The sequence below is a fragment of the Pipistrellus kuhlii genome, unplaced genomic scaffold (assembly GCF_014108245.1).
Source record: "Pipistrellus kuhlii isolate mPipKuh1 unplaced genomic scaffold, mPipKuh1.p scaffold_m20_p_10, whole genome shotgun sequence".
NCBI classification, from domain to species: domain Eukaryota; kingdom Metazoa; phylum Chordata; class Mammalia; order Chiroptera; family Vespertilionidae; genus Pipistrellus; species Pipistrellus kuhlii.
Genome location: NW_023425405.1, coordinates 42,102,883 through 42,121,917, shown reverse-complemented (window position 1 = coordinate 42,121,917; position 19,035 = coordinate 42,102,883). Strand labels below are relative to the sequence as shown.

General features: G+C 39.3%; 1 protein-coding gene across 5 annotated transcripts in view; it reads left to right on the top strand.

Annotated features, from left to right (window-relative positions):
* Positions 1-261: 261 nt before the first annotated feature.
* The window catches only part of CROT (carnitine O-octanoyltransferase), a 28,170-nt gene continuing 9,396 nt past the window's right edge, over positions 262-19,035 (top strand). Inside the window, exons 1-10 of one of the 5 annotated variants that reach the window (XM_045578486.1) lie at positions 268-378; positions 991-1,097; positions 4,977-5,112; positions 10,336-10,460; positions 12,219-12,400; positions 12,561-12,685; positions 14,174-14,282; positions 15,410-15,503; positions 15,809-15,934; positions 17,948-18,049. In XM_045578486.1, coding sequence (XP_045434442.1) covers positions 4,998-5,112; positions 10,336-10,460; positions 12,219-12,400; positions 12,561-12,685; positions 14,174-14,282; positions 15,410-15,503; positions 15,809-15,934; positions 17,948-18,049 — 978 coding nt within the window. In that variant the 5' untranslated portion in view covers positions 268-378; positions 991-1,097; positions 4,977-4,997. Of the gene's footprint in view, positions 379-990; positions 1,098-3,307; positions 3,361-4,976; positions 5,113-10,335; positions 10,461-12,218; positions 12,401-12,560; positions 12,686-14,173; positions 14,283-15,409; positions 15,504-15,808; positions 15,935-17,947; positions 18,050-19,035 lie in introns of those variants that run through there. The other 4 variants (XM_036429545.2, XM_036429547.2, XM_036429546.2 and 1 more) reach the window with 4 other exon arrangements.

Genomic DNA, 19,035 nt, shown 5'->3' with positions numbered 1-19,035 from the left:
TAGGTGTCTGTGCGGGCGAGACCCGCCGTGTCCGGGCGGGGGCGCTGTGCTCCGCCGGCAGCAAGTAACCCAGCGCTGCCAGGCCGGGCCGGGACCGCTGTCCGGGCATCCTCCAGCCTCTCCCGGGCCCGCAGCCCAGAACCGGCCCGGCCCGGGCGCCCGCGGGCGGGAGGCGGGCCCGGAGCCTGCAGAGCGCAGGCCCGGCTCTGCCTTCGAGTAGGGGGCGGGACCTTCTGGGCTTCCATCCAATCCCCGCTCCCCGCTGGCCGAGGGGGCGGGCCCTCGCAGCTTGCCACCCAATCCCCGCTCCCCGGTGGCCTTAAGGGAGCGGGCTGGTGCGGCTGTCGGCTGCGGCAGGGAATGGGCGAAGGGCGCCGGGTGAGTGGGGGCCCCCCGAGACTGCGCTCCCCCTTCCCCAACCTGTCCTGGGGGGTGGAGGGAGGACAGTGAGATGGTGTAGAACGGAGTTAAATGGTGTGGGACGGCGCCGGTGCCAGGGCCGGGCCCGGTGGGGTCCACAGGCTTCTCGCCTGCGGGGTCGGGGGGCGGGAGGGACCCCCGAGGTGGGGCCACGGGGCAGGTCGATCGGGGTGCGGGGTCGGATCTCTCCCCCTCGGCGGCCTCCCGGGGGGTGCGGAGCTGGCCTTGGGGTGCGGGGCGGAGTCTCCGGAGCCCAGCCTTGAACTCTTGTCGCCTTGTACCCTGTGGACCTAATGGAAGGCAGGGCGGTTGTTTGCTAACTCGTGAACCGTGTGGTGGTTTGTGTCCAGCTCTCCAGCAGATGGACTTGTTGAGTGTGTGTGCTGCGCTTTCCCCAAAAGTTTGAGTCTTGGGGCCTCCCAACCTCTCTAGATTGTCTTGTCTTCCACCTTCTTGCACCCGTTTTTTTGTGAATACCCGCCCCCGCCGCGCCACTCCCCCCCCCCCCCCTCGAGCCCCCGCCTCCTGTCTCCCTTCCGCAATTAGGAACTTGTTTCTTTCTTCCCACAGTCACCAGCCGAGTCCAGCCCCCTGTGATCCCAGCCCACTGTGATCGGAAAACGGAATTGCTGCAACAGGCTCCTGGAAACTCCTGAACAACTCCGCTTGGTGTTCTGGTAAATTGGCAATCGGATTGTTATTGTTGTTGTTATTATTATTATTATTTCTTGTTCCTGGTTCTCTTTTCCACGTTGATTTTACATCGTTTGGCTCCCAGGAAGCCCACTATAATTAAATCCAGTATCATTTTTTTTCTTTTCTTTTTTTAAATATATATTTTATTGATTTTTTTACAGAGAGGAAAAGAGAGGGATAGAGAGTTGGAAACATTGATGAGAGAGAATAATCCATCAGCTGCCTCTTGCACACCCCCTACTGGGTATGTGCCCACAACCAAGGTACATGCCCTTGACCGGGATCGAACCCAGGATCTTTCAGTCCACAGGCTGACGCTCTATCCACTAAGCCAAACCGGTTTCGGCAGTATCATCATTTTCTTATTGCACATAAAGGTTCTTCTGGAATTATGTTATTTAGTTTAATCTCTATGGTTGAGAATTTAAAGAAAAATTCTTCATGAAAGAATCTGATAACTCTTAATGTGTACCTCTTGGTTAGTTAAGACTAGAGTGGGCATGGAATTGGTATTCTTAGTCTCAGTTTTCTAGAGTCTGAGGAATACAGAGAATAGCTTTTCTGTATATGTGTATTAGGTTCCTAATGCTGCCAGAACGATTTATCACAAACTTAACTAAAAAAACACACATCTGTTATCTCACAGCTTCTATAGACCCGAAGCCCAGGTGGGTACTCTGCCGAGGATCCCACAAAGCTGAAATGAAGGTTTCTTTAGGTCTGGGTGGTTTTCTGGGGCCTCTGGAGGGAATCCACCTCCAGGAGGCTGGCTCATTGAGGTGGCTGGCAGAATTCATCTCCCTGTAGTGTAAGGTCCCCATTTCCTTCCTGGCTGTCAGCTGGCGTCTGTCTTCCTTCCATAAGACCACCTGCCAAACAACACCTTTTGTGGCTGTAATCTCTCTAACTCTTCTGTCACCAGCTGGAGAAAGCTTCCTGCTCCTAAAGGCTCAAGCGATTAGATGAGGCTCACCTGGGTAATCTCCCTATTTTAAGGTGAATTGTCCTGTGTAAAATACAAAATCACAAGCATGGAAGTGAAAATCTCATAATCACAGGTTCTGTGGATTGGGGTGGGAGAGGGGTGTTGGGGGCATTCATACAAATTCTGCCTTGCTAGCATAATATGGTCATCTTAACCGAATTATTTTTATTTTGTGCGGCATTAAGAAAACAAAACATAACAATAACTTTGTTTGATTATATGATTACTAGAGGCCAGGTGCTCGATATTTGTGCATAGTGGGGCGGGGAGGAGGCGGCCCCTTAGTCCAGCCTGTGTCATCTCAGTCCAGGACCTCTTGGGTGGGGTCCCTAGGCCTGGTCGACGATCAGGGCCTATGGGGACTTTCCTTCCCCTGGCTGCCGGCAGCTGGCCCCGCTGCCACTGCTTGCCATCTGTGCAGCGCTCCCCTCCCCCCCTCGCTTCCCTCTGTGGGTGACAGGTGTGAGGTGCAATCGCTTGGCTTGCCTTCCTCTGTGGGTGACAGGTGTGAGGTGCAATCGCTTGGCTTGTCTGGGGCTCCTGTGGGGAATCGATCATGGAGCCCACAGAGGGTGGCCTGGGCCTCTTCCTGAGGAGCGACCATGGGGCTCCCCAACCAATTGCATTGCACCCTGCCTTGGCTGGCCTGGTGCCAGTGCATGTCATAGCATGGTCGTCCAAAAGGTCTTCTGGATAGTCGTTCTGCTAGTCACTCGTTCGGTCAATTTGCATATTACGCTTTTATTATTATTATAGGTGCTCTCTATAATTAAGGAAATGGAGTTAAAGTTAGTTGTCCATGGGCACATGCCTAGAAAGTATCAGAGTTGGCATTTAAACCCAGATCTACATTTCCATTAGGCCTAAAGCCATGTTTATGGGTAGTCAAAGTGAAGTGCAGCAAAAGGCATCAGACAGGAAGAGGCTGGGGAGCTATGAGAGCTCTGTTGTATCACATTTTATATCTTTACATTAGTGGTATAGGCTAAGCTCTTCTACCCTCACAAAGGAAACCCGAAATGCAATGGTGTAAGTAAGAGAAAAGGTTCCTTTTGTTTTTGTTTTTCTTGTCATAAATCTAGACTAGAGGGAGGGGTACAGGGCTAGTAGGAAGCTTCTGAAAGCCTCCTTACAGGCATCCCTTGTTTTATTTCACTTCACAGATTTTTTATAAATTAAAGGCAAGACCCTCTACCAGCAAAAAGATTACAACCCACTTTATTGCAGTGGTCTGGAACCGAACCCACAATATCTCTGAGGTATGCCTGTACCTATGTCTGTAGACGGCTTCCATAAATGGGCCCAAGGTGCTCTTCCAGTTGGGACTACCTGCTAGGCAGTGAGGAGAGAAATCACGTGCATTCCTTTAAAGGGGCATTACTGGAGGTGACACACAAATCACAAAGCCATGCTAAATTCTTCGATTTGGCCCAATAATCAAATTGGGAGGTTGAGGTGTGGGGCTTCCAAGGGCAGGGAAGCAATTCATGTGGAGATAGGAAAGCAAGTGTTTGGTAAATGAATGTTTTCTGGGCTATTTTTAGCAATGATCAGATGCCTTGCTAGGTTCCTCCCTGTATATCACGCTTAACTTTATCTATCTATAAGTCTATCTATCTATAATCTATATCTATATCTATATCTATATCTATATCTATATCTATATCTATATCTATATCTATATCTATATCTATATCTATATATCTAAAAGGCTAAATGACTGACAGTCTGTCCATCTTACCGACTGGCATGCACTGGCAATCCTATATAATAAAAGGCTAATATGCAAATAGACCGAACAGCAGAATGACCAGTTGCTATGATGCACACTGACCACTAGGGGCCAGAGACTCAATGCAGGAGCTGCCCCCTGGTGGTCAGTGTGCTCCCACAGAGAGAGCTCCATTTAGCCACAAGCCAGGTTCACGGCTGGCAAGCACAGGGGAGGTGGTGGAAGCCTCTCCTGCCTCCATGGCAGTCGGACATCCCCCAAAGGCTCCCGAACTGTGAGAGGGTGCAGTTTGGGCTAAGGGACCTCCCCTCCCCCCTGAGTACATGATTTTTGTGCACTGGGCCTCTAGTTTAAAAATAAACATTGACTTGCCCATGCATGATACATAAAAAGCTCTCGCTGATGCTAATTGCACACCTGTGTTTTGATCTGTCATTGTTGATCGTGAATTTGGTTGGCACTTCTATTATAGAGAAGGACCAATAGCAATATTAAAATATTCTAATTAATTTCCTTTCAATGTGCACAAATCCGTGCACCAGGCCACTAGTTTAATTATAGTTATCTATTGCTTTCCTCCCTGAAGCAGGTCCTCTATCAAATTCTTTTAGGTTGTTTGATAACCTAAAAGTTTCTCCTGAGTCTTTTGTTTCTTAAAAATAAAGAGCTTAAAATAATTAATATTCCAAAAAAAGCATATTTTGGGGTGGCAAACTTGGCTTTCCTTCAGAGTCTATACTTTTTTTTTAAAAAAAAATGTATTTTTATTGATTTTGTACAGAGAGGAAGGGAGAGAGCTAGAGAGCTAGAAACATCGATGAGAGAGAGTCATCGATCAGCTGCCTCTTGCACACCCCCTACCAGGAATATGCCCGCAACCAAGGTACATGCCCTTGACCAGAATCGAACCCGGGACCTCTAGTCCCCAAGCTGATGCTCTATCCATTGAGCCAAACCGGTTTCGGCAGAGTCTATACTTTTTAAAAAGTGGGTTCTCTCACTGACAAGTTTATGAAGTTAGTAAGTACAAGGACCAAGCTCTGGATATACTGTGGTACCTAAATACTGATTTAGTGAATTGGACCTACCATATATAAGAATATTTATGAGGCTGAAATTGTGAATGCTGTCTTTTTTCTTTAGTTTTCCTTCTGTGATTGCATCATGGAAAATCAATTGGCTAAGTCAACTGAGGAACGAACATTTCAGTACCAGGATTCTCTTCCATCACTGCCTGTTCCTTCACTTGAAGAATCATTAAATAAATACCTTGAATCAGGTGAGTTTTTAATCTTTTAGTATAATTGTTGTTAGCAACTTAAAAAACTATGAAATTGTTACAAGTCAATGAAGATCTAATTGCTTTTTCTTTTAGAATCATGACATTTAATATCCTTAAAATGTTCACATTTTCCTCTTATGTTAATTTTTCCATAGTTTAAAAAGTCAGGTAGTACCAATTAGGCTTACAATAAAAAGTAGTAGTTCTTTGCCTCATCCCCCAACCCTCTGCAAATCCCACTCTATCAAGCTAGCATTTAAAAAATAATTTATTTGTTTATTGTGTTATCTCCAGGCTTAAACTTATGTTACTATTTCATGGATTTTTTGTTGTTGTTGATATTATGAATCAGTTCCTAAAAATTTGTGGATTTAGCTCTCTTACACCCCTAACCTTTCCCCATCCCCAACATATATGCAATCCAACATATCCACATTTTCCCTTTCATTTTCTCAATATAGTTGTATAAGTCACCAGTTGGGATTAAATTAGTGTTCACCTGATTTAACCTAGGGTTGCACCTGATATAATTCAGTATTTACCTGAGTTGATTTAGCTGACCATTTAGGGTTTATGGTTTTGCAGTTATTCACATGCGAACCATTAGGTGAACTTGGATTACCTTTTTGCTGCATCCTGCTCCCGCCTCCCCCTCTCCCCCCGCCATTTTTCATTTGCTTAGTTTGTTTTGTATTCACAACTAATTCACTCCCAAACACTTTAATACACTGAGAATCTCTGAATATATTTAAGTACATAAAATATTCTTTCAGTTTCACTTTTTTTTGAAGGCAACCCTGCTGACACCTCTACCCTTTTGCTCCAGTCAGCGATTCTAGAGCTGGTGGGCCAGCTGTTGTCCTCAGGCTTTCCGTTGGTCATCATCCTGGCAGCTCTCTTCCCTCCTCCTCTGTTGAAGTCCCTGGCTCTTGGATTCTATCTTTCTCTTTTTCCTCTTTCTCTTCTCATATTGTAGTGCAGAATATTTTTAGAAGCCACTTGAGCAAGGGTATCTGGTAGGGAAATAATGTAGGACCTATAAAACATTTCTTCTGCCTTCATGCTTGATTGTTTGGCTGATTCTAAAATTCTTGGTTGGAAATGATACTTTTAAAGCATTTCTGAAGGCACTGTCTGTTCTTCTTGAGAAGTCTAATGCTGTTCTGATATTCAATCCTTTATATGTTGTTTTTTTACTGTCTGGCATCATCTTTTTTTTTTATTCCTACCATTCTGAATTTCTCAATTATGTCACTTAGTGTGTAGGTTTCTTTTATTTCTCTGAATACCCAGTGGGTTCTTTTAGTTTAAAAAGTTAATATTCTTTAGTTCTAGGAAATTTTTGAAATATTTATTTGGTGTTTTTTTTCTCCCCCTCACTTCTTTGCTATTTCTGGAACTATTGCTGCTTGGATCTGGGTCCTTGTAGGCTAAGCTTTGAATTTTAAAATGTTTCCCTTTCGTTATTAGCGTATTAATTGCTGTTGAGTCGGCTTTGACTCCTGGCAACTCTGTGAATGAGCGAGGTCCACAACGTCCAGTCCTCAGCAGCCAGACTCAGCTCCTATAGACTCATGCCTATGGCTTCTTTTCCTCAGTCAGTCCCCCTGTCTTCCTCCTTTCCTGTTGTCTTCTATTTTACCCAGTTCTGTTGTCTTTTCCAAAGAACCCTGCCTTCTCACGATGTGCCCAAAGTAGGGCAGCTTCAGTTTTGTCGTTTTTTCCTCCTGTGCTATTTCAGGCATACTACTGGATCCACTTGCTCTTTCTTTCTGGTGGCCCAGAGTATCCATAGCGCTCTCTTCCAATACCATGTTTCAAAGGAATCCATTTTGTTTTCCTGTCAGTCTTCTTCACTGTCCAACTTTTGCACCCATCTATATTTATTGGAAATACAAGGGTGTGGATGATCTAAGTATTGTTGTCTAATATCACAGCTTTGCATTTGGTGATCTTTTCTAATTTTTCCATTGCTGCCCTTCTGAATCTCTACTTTCTATTGATTTTTTGGCTGCAATCTCCATTTGAATTGCTGACTGAGCCAAGATAAGCAAAACCTTAATAATGTTGATGTCTTCATTATCTTTGTTTAAGTTGTGTATTTCTTCTGTAGTTATGATATTTGCCCTGCTGGTCAAATATTGACCTACCTTGGCATTTTCTTCTTTCACTTTCATCAGAAGTCCTTTTAAATCATTGCAACTTTCTGCCAGTAAGACGGTGTCATCTCCATATCTTAAATTATAATAGCTCTTCCACCAATTTCATTCCTCCTTCCTTTGAGTCTAGTTCAGTCTTTTGTATGACATCTTCTGTGTACAGATTAAAAAATAGGGAGATAAAATGCATCCCTGTCTGATACCTTTGCCTGTAGGAATCTCTTCTGTCTCTCCACATTCTGCCCTGACAGAGGCTTCCCGCTCATTATACAAGTTACGTGTCAGGATGATCAAATGCTGAGGCACGCCATTTATTTTAGAGCAACTAATAGCTTTTTATGATTGATGTAGTCTAAGGCTTTATTGTAGTCTATAACCCATAGACTAACCTTTTGAAATTCTTTGGAGCACTCCAGTATCCAACAAATGCCAAATACTTGCAATTAGAGTGCCTCTTCCTTTTCTGAATCCAGCTTGAACACCCAGCATTTCCTAAAAGGTAAACGCCTTTGCTGCTTCACCTTGAACATCACTTTCCTTGTGTGATGATCTTTGAGTTACTGCCCACCTTGGCATCTCCTTTCTTGAAAATTGGAATGTATATTCATGATTAATGCCTTCGCCTTTTTGGTCTGTTTACTCTTTAATATTACCAATCCTTTGTTAGGTCTGCTCTCTGACTCATGTGATTTTCCTCAAATATCTGGCAATCCTCAGACATTGTATTTGAGTCAGACCCTAAAATAGGGGTGTCGAACTCAATCAGAGAAGGGGCCAAAATCTAAAATCCAGCCTAAATCGCGGGCCGAATGGTTTACTGAACAGTCATAAACTGTCATTGTGATGGAAACGCAGCAGAGTGCAGTGATGACAGCGCAGTGCGGGCCACATTGCAAGGCCTGGCGGGACGGATTTGGCCCGCGGGCCTTGTGTTTGACACATGTGCCCTAAAACATGGAGTAGGAGCTCTGTGTGCATGGGTCTGAGGGCTTGGTGACTAGTGAGCCCTAGAGTGAGCCTTCTAAGGTAATAGGGAAGAGAACTAGCAGTTCTAGGTCACACCCAAATACCAGTACTCCTTTCTCTTATACTGATCAGTTTCACCAAAGAAAAATCCTGTGATCATTTGTTTAGAAGGGATAGGCCTGACTGCTGGTGTCTGGGGAGCTTAGAAAAGGGGAGGGGTTTGGAGAACTCATTGTTCCCGGTACGTACTTTCATTGTAATCCATCTGTCTTTTTTCAGTTTGAGCTAGGACCCAGGTATTCTGCTTGACTGGTTTAACTTCTCCTGAGAGTAAACCTCCCCATTTCTGCTGGCATTAGAGGAAGTTTTCTGGCTTTTTATATATTGTAGATGCCAGTGTCGATAGGGCAATTGTGAGCTGCTTCTAAAGACTGTTTTCAGCCTCAGTTTACACCCTGCCTTTGGAGTTACAGGTGTCTTGAATTCCTGAGCCTTTCTAGGATTATATTACAAGAATTAACTGGCTTCCTGTTTACACCTAACTCAACCCTACCTCCCGCTGTAGATACTTTGCTCCATTCCACAAAGTCAGTTGCCATTTTCCCATGTGTTTTGTAATTTTTAAAAAAAAATATATTTTATTGATTTTTTTACAGAGAGGAGGAGAGAGGGATAGAGAGCTAGAAACGTCGATGAGAGATCGACCAGCTGCCTCTTGCACACCCCCTACCAGGAATGTGCCCGCAACCAAGGTACATGCCCTTGACTGGAATCGAACCTGGGACCTTTCAGTCCGCAGACTGACGCTCTACCACTGAGCCAAACTGGTTTCGGCTGTTTTGTAATTTGTAAAATGTTAGCTTGACGTATCTATTGTCCTGACAGATTTTTTGTCCTGACAGATTTATACCTTTTTAATTACTGTCATTGTAGTGAGTTTCTATAAGTAGTAGAGGTAAATCTATGTATTTAGCTCACTTTAACTGGAAGCCGTCTGGTTTTTATATGCTTTTTAAATTATTTTTCTCCTTTTTTCTCATCTACTTTTATCTGGAAATTCTAGTATTTTTTTAAAATTCATTGATTAATCATTGTTTTTGATTATTCACCTGTACGCTATATAAATACAGATATTTAAATTGATTTTAAGATACAATTTTGAAAAGGCAAAATAGGACAAAATATTAATGTCCCAAGATTTCTAAAATACTTTTAGATATAGTTTAATTTCCAGAGCACTAGGTTTTGATAGATTAAGAACCATGTATCTTTCTTTATAAAAAATATATATTTTATTGATTTTTTACAGAGAGAAAGGGAGAGAGGTGGTTAGAAACATCGACGAGAGAGAAACAAACATCGATCAGCTGCCTCCTGCACACCCCCTATTGGTGATGTGCCCACAACCAAGGTACATGCCCTTGACCGAAATCGAACATGGGACCTTTCAGTCCGCAGGCCGACGCTCTATCCACTGAGCCAAACCGGTTTCAGCCATGTATCTTTCTTTTTTCTTGTTTCCCTGTCTGTCTCTCTCTCTCTTTCTCTCTCTCTCTCTCTCTCTCTCTCTCTCTCTCTCTCTCTCTCTCTCTCTCTCTCTCTCTCTCTCTCTCTCTCTCTCTCTCTCTTTCTCTCTTATTTTTTTTTTTTTGGTAAAGTAAACCATTATTGACCACAGGGTACCAAACACTATACTTGGGCAGGCATTATACTTGTTCAAGCAGAGCATTGTAAATTCAATGTGCATTAGTGGACAGTTGCTTTACTTTCTCTTATTTGTGGCTAAACAGGATTTATTTTCCTGTTGGACTGATAACTACATGATAGTCCTGCTTTTGTCATTTTAATTATCATCCATAATGATTTTCAAATAATTTTTCAGATTACATAATTTCCAGTTTTATTTTTTACAATATTTTTATTGTTGCTCTTTAGCTATTTTCATGTTGTAAACTCTAATTTATTGGACTGCTGTGATAATTAATATTCCATAATTGTTTTACATAAGTGAATCTCAATATTTGTGTAAATAATAATGAGGAGAGTTTGTGGTACCTGAGGTCTAACTACTTTAATGCATTTTTTTTCTTTATAGTAAAGCCATTTGCAAATGAAGAGGAATATAAGAAAACTGAAGAAATTGTCAAAAAATTTCAATATGGTATTGGAGAAAAATTGCACCAGAAGTTACTTGAAAGGGCAAAAGAAAAAAGAAATTGGGTATGTATGTTATTATATGTAAGATTAGAAAATTGATGATGCTGCCGAAACCGGTTTGGCTCAGTGGTAGAGCGTCGGTCTGCGGACTGAAGGGTCCCGAGTTTGATTCCGGTCAAGAGCATGTACCTTGGTTGCGGGCACATCCAAGAGGCAGCTGGTCGATGTTTCTCTCTCATTGACATTTCAAGCTCTCTATCTCTCTCCCTTCCTCTCTGTAAAAAATCAATAAAATATATATTTTTTTTAAAAAGAAAATTGATGATGCTTAAAAAAGGAAAAATAAAAATTCACATAGCTTTTGTTTTAAAATTATTACCATAAAAATTCTTGCAGTCACTATTGTTATGATCATCATTCAGAAGAATTAATAAACTGCTTGACCTGGAGTTCTGAATGTTATGGGTGGGCTACTCTCTCATAATATGGAAAACTTGTTAAAATGCAGATTTCCTGAGACCTGTCATTCTGATGCAGTATCTCTGGAATAAAACCCAGAAATCCTTGTTTTAACAACTACTCCATGTGGTTTGTATACTAACCTTCAGAGAAACATTTTATCTAGGTCATTGTTGCCTAAAAAACATCAAAACGCTACTAAAATAGACCTATCATATCGATGGTGTACAACTATTGAAACAATGCAAGTGAGAAAAAGGGCCGTTACAAAATTGGAGTGGGAAACGGTTGAGTATTCTGTGTGACAATTAAATTAATGACACATTGATATAATAATTATTAAGGATATCAATTTTCTACAAGGAATCTTCTTTGACGGCTTAACTACTCTACTTGTGTAGTTTAAACCAAAGGATTGACTTTAAAATTACTTTAATCTAGAAATGATTACAGTTATTTTAGTCTTAGAAATGAAAAAGCAAGCTTATCTTTTCATCAGCTATCGGTACTTATAATGAAATAATAAAATTTTATAATTTTATACTTCCAGATTGCTTTATTCTCAATCTTGAGCCTTGAATTAATTTTTAAAAAATTAATCTCAGAGAGAGTAAGAGAGAAGGAGGGAGGGGGAGAGAGAAACATTGATAGATGGCCTCCTGCGCATGCCCCAATGGGATCAAACCTACAACCTGGGTATGTTCCCTGACCGGAAATCAAACTGACACCTTCTGGTATATGGGATGATGCTCCAACCAACTGAGCCACACTGGCCAGGGTGAACCTTGAATGATATTAATTAATTAAATTAGAGTAAAGGTAACAAGGTGTTTTGTCTGTATCCTTCATATTTATATCTTTTTTTTTTGAATGATTGATTATAATTGAGAACATCAGTTTCTTAAAAAATATCTCTAGGTAATAACTCTGGAATCTGTTTCTGATGCATGAAATTCAAGTGCATATAGTGAAAGAGGGATTCAGAACACTGTCTGTGAAAAACCTAAATTAGTTTTTTAAACCTACTCAAAAAGTTTTTATGCTTCTGATTTAGTATTTCAGTTTTTGCTTAGAAAAGGAAAATGGTAAGTCCCTTAATTGAGGATTTATTGAGGAGCTATTGTACCCCAGGTAATCTGAGAAAACACACCTAAATAGTGTCAAGTATTTGCGACTTCAACTTGATCTGTCTGAAAGTGCTTTTTGTTTCATGTTTTTGACAACGTAGTTAAACTCAATAGTATTTAATACCCTACAGTTCCAAAGGAAAGAAGAGAGGGGAAAAAACACAAGTAAACAGTAACTTATTTTTTACTTACTCATGTATTATCAGTACCATTAGGCTGATGTACTTTATTTCAGCTGGAAGAGTGGTGGCTGAATGTTGCCTACCTGGATGTCCGTACACCATCACAACTGAATGTCAACTTTGGGGGTCCGGCGTCCCATATAGAACACTACTGGCCTCCAAAGGAAGGCACACAATTGGAAAGAGGAAGCATAAGTCTTTGGCATAACTTGAACTACTGGCAGCTGTTAAGAAAGTAAGAAAACTAATGTGAATTTAGTATGAAACTTATCCAAAGTCTCAGGTAAAGTTGAGAAGCTTAATTTATTTAGTTGGGGATGAATATTACAGTAGTGACTATTTGGTTTATACGTTTAATAATTACTTCTTAAAGTACTTACTTTTTGTTTTAATAGAGAGAAATGGCCTGTTGATAAAGTTGGAAATACTCCTCTAGATATGAATCAATTCCGAATGTTATTTTCAACCTGTAAGATTCCAGGAATTTCTAGAGATTCAATTATGAATTACTTTAGGACTGGTAAGTAGAAAATACGGGTACTTTCTTTGGGAAAGACATTGGAATTTGGGTAGCTTTGCTGTAGTTTCTATGACACTATGAAACAATTTGGAGAGTATTTCTGTTTGGATTTTGACTAATCAAAGGCTTTCTGTGAACCTTATCTTTCAGTCATTCAGATTAGTTTAAAGTGATTTATGGGAATGGATTTCCTAAACTGTCTTACTTGGTTTTATATCAACTTGATGCTTATGTTACATCATTTGAAAATTTAAATTTTAGTTAAGAGAGTAGAATTATGAATCAGAGTATTAGGAAATCTGGAGAATATAATTTGAGTTCTGTTTCCACCCTCATTACTTCTTATCTGAAGGCTCTTTTTGAGTGTAAGCTTATATGTGCTCATCATGCCCCTCTTCATTGTGAATTTGCTTTTCCAGCCAGAATTTTATTTTGTTTGTTATTTTTCGGCCTTAAAATTTTGCCAGGTTGTAGTCAGTAGATGACAATAATAAAAGATCATGGTGGTAAATGTAAAAGAGAAAGGGGGAGGACTGAAGGAGAAGAGAGAATAAATGGGTTGGGATTAGCCACGAGGGACAAGGAAAATACATGCCTCACCTCTTAGGACTTGAGGAAATAGGAGATAAGGGAAGAATTAGTATTCCTATCAGGAGATGAGTAGTTGATAAATAGATTTTATGAGATAATGTGTAAAGCATTTGGCACAGTTCCTTGTACATAATATCAACCAGTAAATTTCCTTCCAGAGGCAATATATGTTTTTTTCTAACTATTCTTTCACTCCCCACTTCCTCCCCTCCCAACTTTCTTAGAGGGAAGGAGCAGGGGTCATACCAGAAGACCCTTGTTGAAGGGACTAGTACTTGAAAAAAATGAGGCTAAATCAGAATAGCCTGAGGTTTAAGCAAACTAGTTCTTAGGGAGCTAAGGTGTGCCAAAGGAAACACAGAATCGGATATCAGATACCAGTGGCTTCCCGGGTCTTATCAGAGCCTTAAATAAAACTACAGATTGAGCAGAATTCTTTCTCCTTGCCACTCAAGCATACCATGCCCTTATTTTCCTGAGAACTATTTTATTGAGAAATAATAGCTAGATATTATTACAGCCAACATTAAAATAATACGAAAGAGAAACTTGCTAATTCAAATAGCTCTCTTTCAGGGTCCCTCTGCTACCTTTTCCTCTTCCCACTCCTATCCGTAAATAACACTAAAAAGCCCTGCAGCGGTTTGGAATTTGTATGATTTTCAAGGTGTATAAATATTTGAAACTCCCATGGATTTCTAGATGTTTCACATGGATAGGTTTCAGAAGCATGCATTTATATCATAATAACTGGAATTGCATCACCTTATGAGTGTTTTGTTCATGTGACATATTGAATACTTGATAAATAAAATATTGAAGGAATGTATATGCAACTTTACTCTTGTTTAACTTTGAAAAATTTAGTTTTGTATTTTCTGTGTTTTTCCCCCCCAGAGAGTGAAGGGTATTCCCCAACTCACATTGTAGTGCTGTGCCGAGGCCGAGTTTTTGTCTTTGATGCAATTCATGAAGGATGTTTGATCACCCAACCAGAGATTCTCAGGTTTTCAAACTACTTTCTTGCATCTATAATAATTAGGTCTTAAGCTTTTGCATGAGTTAAAAATAAATTTAGAATTGCCTATTTATAAAGTGACAGAAAATTAAGAATTTTATATATGCTGAATTAAAAAATATTTTTATCTTTTTAATTTAAATTAATTTTTTTGCTTTACTAGGCATATATGAATATATTCTAGTTGGAGAAAAGGAAAACATTACAAATACTACCAATTTCTTCTGGTGCCCCTGAATTAATCACTGTTACTAGTTTGTTGTATTCTATCTAACCTTACCTATCTACTTATATGCACATATAGAATTTAAAAAATATATATTTTTATTGATTTTAGAGAGGGAGAGAGAGAGAACCATGAATGATGAGAGAGAATCATTGATCGGCTGCCTCCTGCATGCCCCTCACTGGGAATCAAGCCCATAGCCCAGGCATATGCCCTGACTGGAAATCGAACTGTGACCTCCTGGTTCATAGCTTGATGCTTAACCACTGAGCCACCCCGGCCGGGCAGGGTGAATAATTATTAAACAACTGTGGCTCTATTCTTACTAGGTGCCCTTCCCCACTATCAGAAATACTTACCAAGGTTGTTAGAAGGTTTCCCCCCCATGTGTTCTTTTATAAGTTTTATTGTTAAGGTCTTGCATTTATATCTTTAATCCAGTTGAATTGATTTTTGTGTATGATATAAAATAGGGGTCCAGTTCCATTCTTTTGTATGTGCAATCCAGTTTTCCCATTGTGTATGATATTTGTGAGATTCTTTACCAGAATATTATTCAAGTTTTCTCTTGTGTAAAGGGTATTTACTTAGATTCTGAAAGTGCATGTACATTTTAAAAGTATAAATTATATCAGCCAAACACCATATTTATTTATTTAAGCTTATTGTCAAATTCACTTTTGGTGTTAATTGCTCATGTAGTTCTCTTTTAAAAAAATGATGTGGTATTGGAAATAAATCCATTACTGTTGAGATTATAATCCCTTTACTTTGGATAATATATCAGAGCATTTAAACACTGGTAAACATTATGGCCTATTAAAGGCCAAAGTAGCTAGTGATCCTGCCTATGTTCTTTATGAATTCTCTTTCTTTCATCTTCCGTAAGGCAACTGACGTACATCCATGACAAGTGCCATAGCGAACCTGATGGGCCTGGGGTGGCAGCATTAACTAGCGAGGAGCGAACGCGATGGGCAAAGGTTATACTTTACACTTCTTCTTTTTTTAAATTGAACTATGATTGACATATAACATTACACTGTTATTAGGTGTATGACATAATGAATCAATATTTGTACATATTGTGAAATTATCACCATAGTGTCTAGTTAATGTGCAACCATAGTTACAAATTTATTTTCTTACAATGAGAAATTCTAACATCTACTCCCAGCAAGTTTCAAATATCTAATACATTATTAATGATATACTTTTCTTAATGAACCTTTTCTCTCCTGGATATAGTATTACTTAATTTGTAACATTTAATTATTATCTCCTTTAGGCACGAGACTATTTGATTAGTCTTGATCCAGAGAACTTGACTAGGTTAGAAAAAATTCAGAGCAGTTTGCTGGTGTATTCCATAGAGGACGGAAGTCCACACGTAACACCAGAAGATTATTCGCAGGTACTTAACTATCTTGTTCTGTTACTTCTTCCCACAAATTTTTTCTGGGGGACTCTTGTGTGTATTGAACATGAGAAGATTATTTTGTTATATGTAGGCTCTTAAAATGTTTTCTTACCTAATATATACCAAATTGAAGCTTATACTTTAGACTAGGGGCCCGGTGCATGGATTTGTGCACTGATGGGGTCCCTTGGCCTGGCCTGTGTTCTCTTACAACCTGGGCCCCCTCGGGGGATTTTGGATAAGCCAGTTTTGGTCGGATCCCTACAGGCCTGATCCTGTGCATTGAGTGTCTGTCCCCTGGTGGTCAGTACTCGTCATAGCGACTGATTGACCAGTCATCCGGTCAATAAGTCACTTAGGCTTTTATATTTAGAGATAGATAGATAGATAGATAGATAGATAGATAGATAGATATAGATATAGATATAGATATAGATATAGATATAGATATAGATATAGATATAGATATATAGATATATAAAAGTCTAAGTGACCATTATGACTGGATGACTGGATGATTGGACAACCAGCCAGTAGCTATGATGCACCCCTGGTGGTCAGTGCGCTAGCACTGCCAACCTCCTGTGATCCCTCTCTCTGGAGGCTGGCTCCTTTCAGCCCCGCTCATAGGCCAGGCTGAGGGACACACCCATACACAAATTTGTAAATACATCGGGTTTCTAGTAGATAAATAATGCTTCGTGAATTCTTTCCACATTGTTTAGGTCCAGTTAGGTAAATCTTGTACGTTGTTTAAAGAAGTATGACTATTCTTTGCATATCCCATATCAGTGTTTCTCAATCCTTTTTATTGAATGCATATACAGAAAATTTGCACAGGTCACTGGGCTAAATGAGCTTCTCATGCCAATGGTGACATGAGAACCTACCTATGACCCACACCAGTGTGCCTTGAAATTTTAGTTGTTGAGGTCTGTCCTAAGAATTATATTAAACTGTAAGTAATTTATTTTATCATTAGGTGTTACTGAACAAACTGACTGTAGTGAGTTTAAGGGTAAATGTGGCCTTACCTTTTTACCCCTGGGAAAATATTATCATTTTTTTGGGAAATAATAAAAGGTGGAAGTCATATTTTTAGAAGTCTCACTTAAATTATTTCATAATACATTCATCAATATGGAATGATAGCAATAAAATAAGATAGAATTGAATAAACTTGTAGCTAGAAACCAACTTTTCCTCTTCTTAATTTTTAAATTTATTTTGGCAAAAGAATCACCAAATTTCTTGAGGAAGAATATGTTTTAATGCAGTATTTTTTTACTGCAATTACAGTTAGACATACATTTAGACTGCAGCTCGCACATGAGAACCTACCTATGACCCACACGTGTGTGCCTTGAAACCTTAGTTGTTGAGGTCGTCCTAACAACATACAAGTACACACACACACACACACACAAGCTTATGCACTCACATGTATATAATAGAAGTTTCACAAAACAGTAATTACTTTTACTATCTGTGATGTATTCTGATATTTGTGTTTTATTTGATTCTTTTTGTAAAGAATACATACTGTGATGCACTAAATTCATTTCATGACTCAACTAGTGGGCCAAAACCTACTGTTTGACAAACAAGTGTGGTGGGATCTGAATTTTGAAATATTTTTCTCATAACTAAATTTTAATGACTGAATTTATCAAGGCCTCTTAACACTATTCAAATTGCAAAAACATTGTCCTTTCAATTGTATGTTCTCTAAACATTTATGTATATTGTACTAGTATTCTCTTTTATAGAGGATTTCTCAAGACTTTTAAGAAATATCTAGAGGACAGAATTATTATCTCTTGAATATAACTGTTATCATTATTTTAATCTGGTTTACCTGAAAGGGAAAAGTGAGACTATATTTACATATATGTACCAGTATGTGTGTGTGTGTGTGCGCGTGTGTGTGTGTGTCTGTTTTAAGATATAAATACTTATAAATCAATATTAAGATCCTTTTAATTTGGAAATATTAAATTATTTTAGGGAATTGCAATGATCCTCGGTGGAGATCCAACAGTACGCTGGGGTGACAAATCTTATAACTTGATTTCCTTTTCTAATGGAGTACTAGGCTGTAATTGTGATGTAAGTAACCTACTATAGTTACTTTTCTTTTTTATCTTTTAGGTTGGTTTAATGGCAATAAGCTACAATATTTATGCTGTGGTGTGGTAGTATGAAGTAGACACTTCTGCATTTTTATGTCATCATCATAAAAGGTTTAGTTATGAATTCTACTCTGTGAAAGTAGAGTGTAGGACAAGTTCTTTTCATTTGTAGTAAAGCTGATAGTTTGTATGTATGTGCAAAGTTGAATTTGCATATATTTTTATGTAGCGTAAGCACTTTAAAATTCACCATTGAGAATTATCTATTTTTTAAAAATATATAGCGTTATACATGTTCTGTGCACAAAGAAATATATGCGGATATTTCTAGATTTACCTAGTAATTTTGTAACTATTTTTCCAAAGTGACACATGCTCTTTAGAACATTATTTATTTATACTATGGATTTTAAAATGTCTGATATTTAATAACATTTTTACCTTCTTTATAAAAAAAAAAAAATATTTGCTTATTTCTCTTTTGTTCTCCCTTTCCATCTTCTGGTAGATATTCAGGAGGTCTATGGATCAAGAAAATTTAAAAGTCAACCTTAATCAGATTTGCAGTACACACTTGTAATATCATTGTAACACTTTTCATAAAGTATGTACAGTAATTTGGTATAAAGTATAGTACGAGGTAGATTTTTTGTTAGTTTTTTTTAATTTAAATTCTTTATTGTTTAAAGTATTACATATGTCTCCTTTTCCCCCCATTGGCCTCTCCTCTGCTGTCTCCACCCCCTAGCGCATGCCCTCAGCCCCCTGCTGTCGGTGTTCATGGGTTGTGCTTATACGCATGCATACAAGTCCTTTGGTTGATCTCTTATCCTCCTCCCCTGCTTTCCCTCTGAGGTTAGACAGTTTGTTCGATGCCTCTCTGTCTCTGGATCTTTTTTTTGTTCATCAGTTTATGTTGTTCATTATATTCCATAAATGAGTGAGATCATGTGATATTTATCT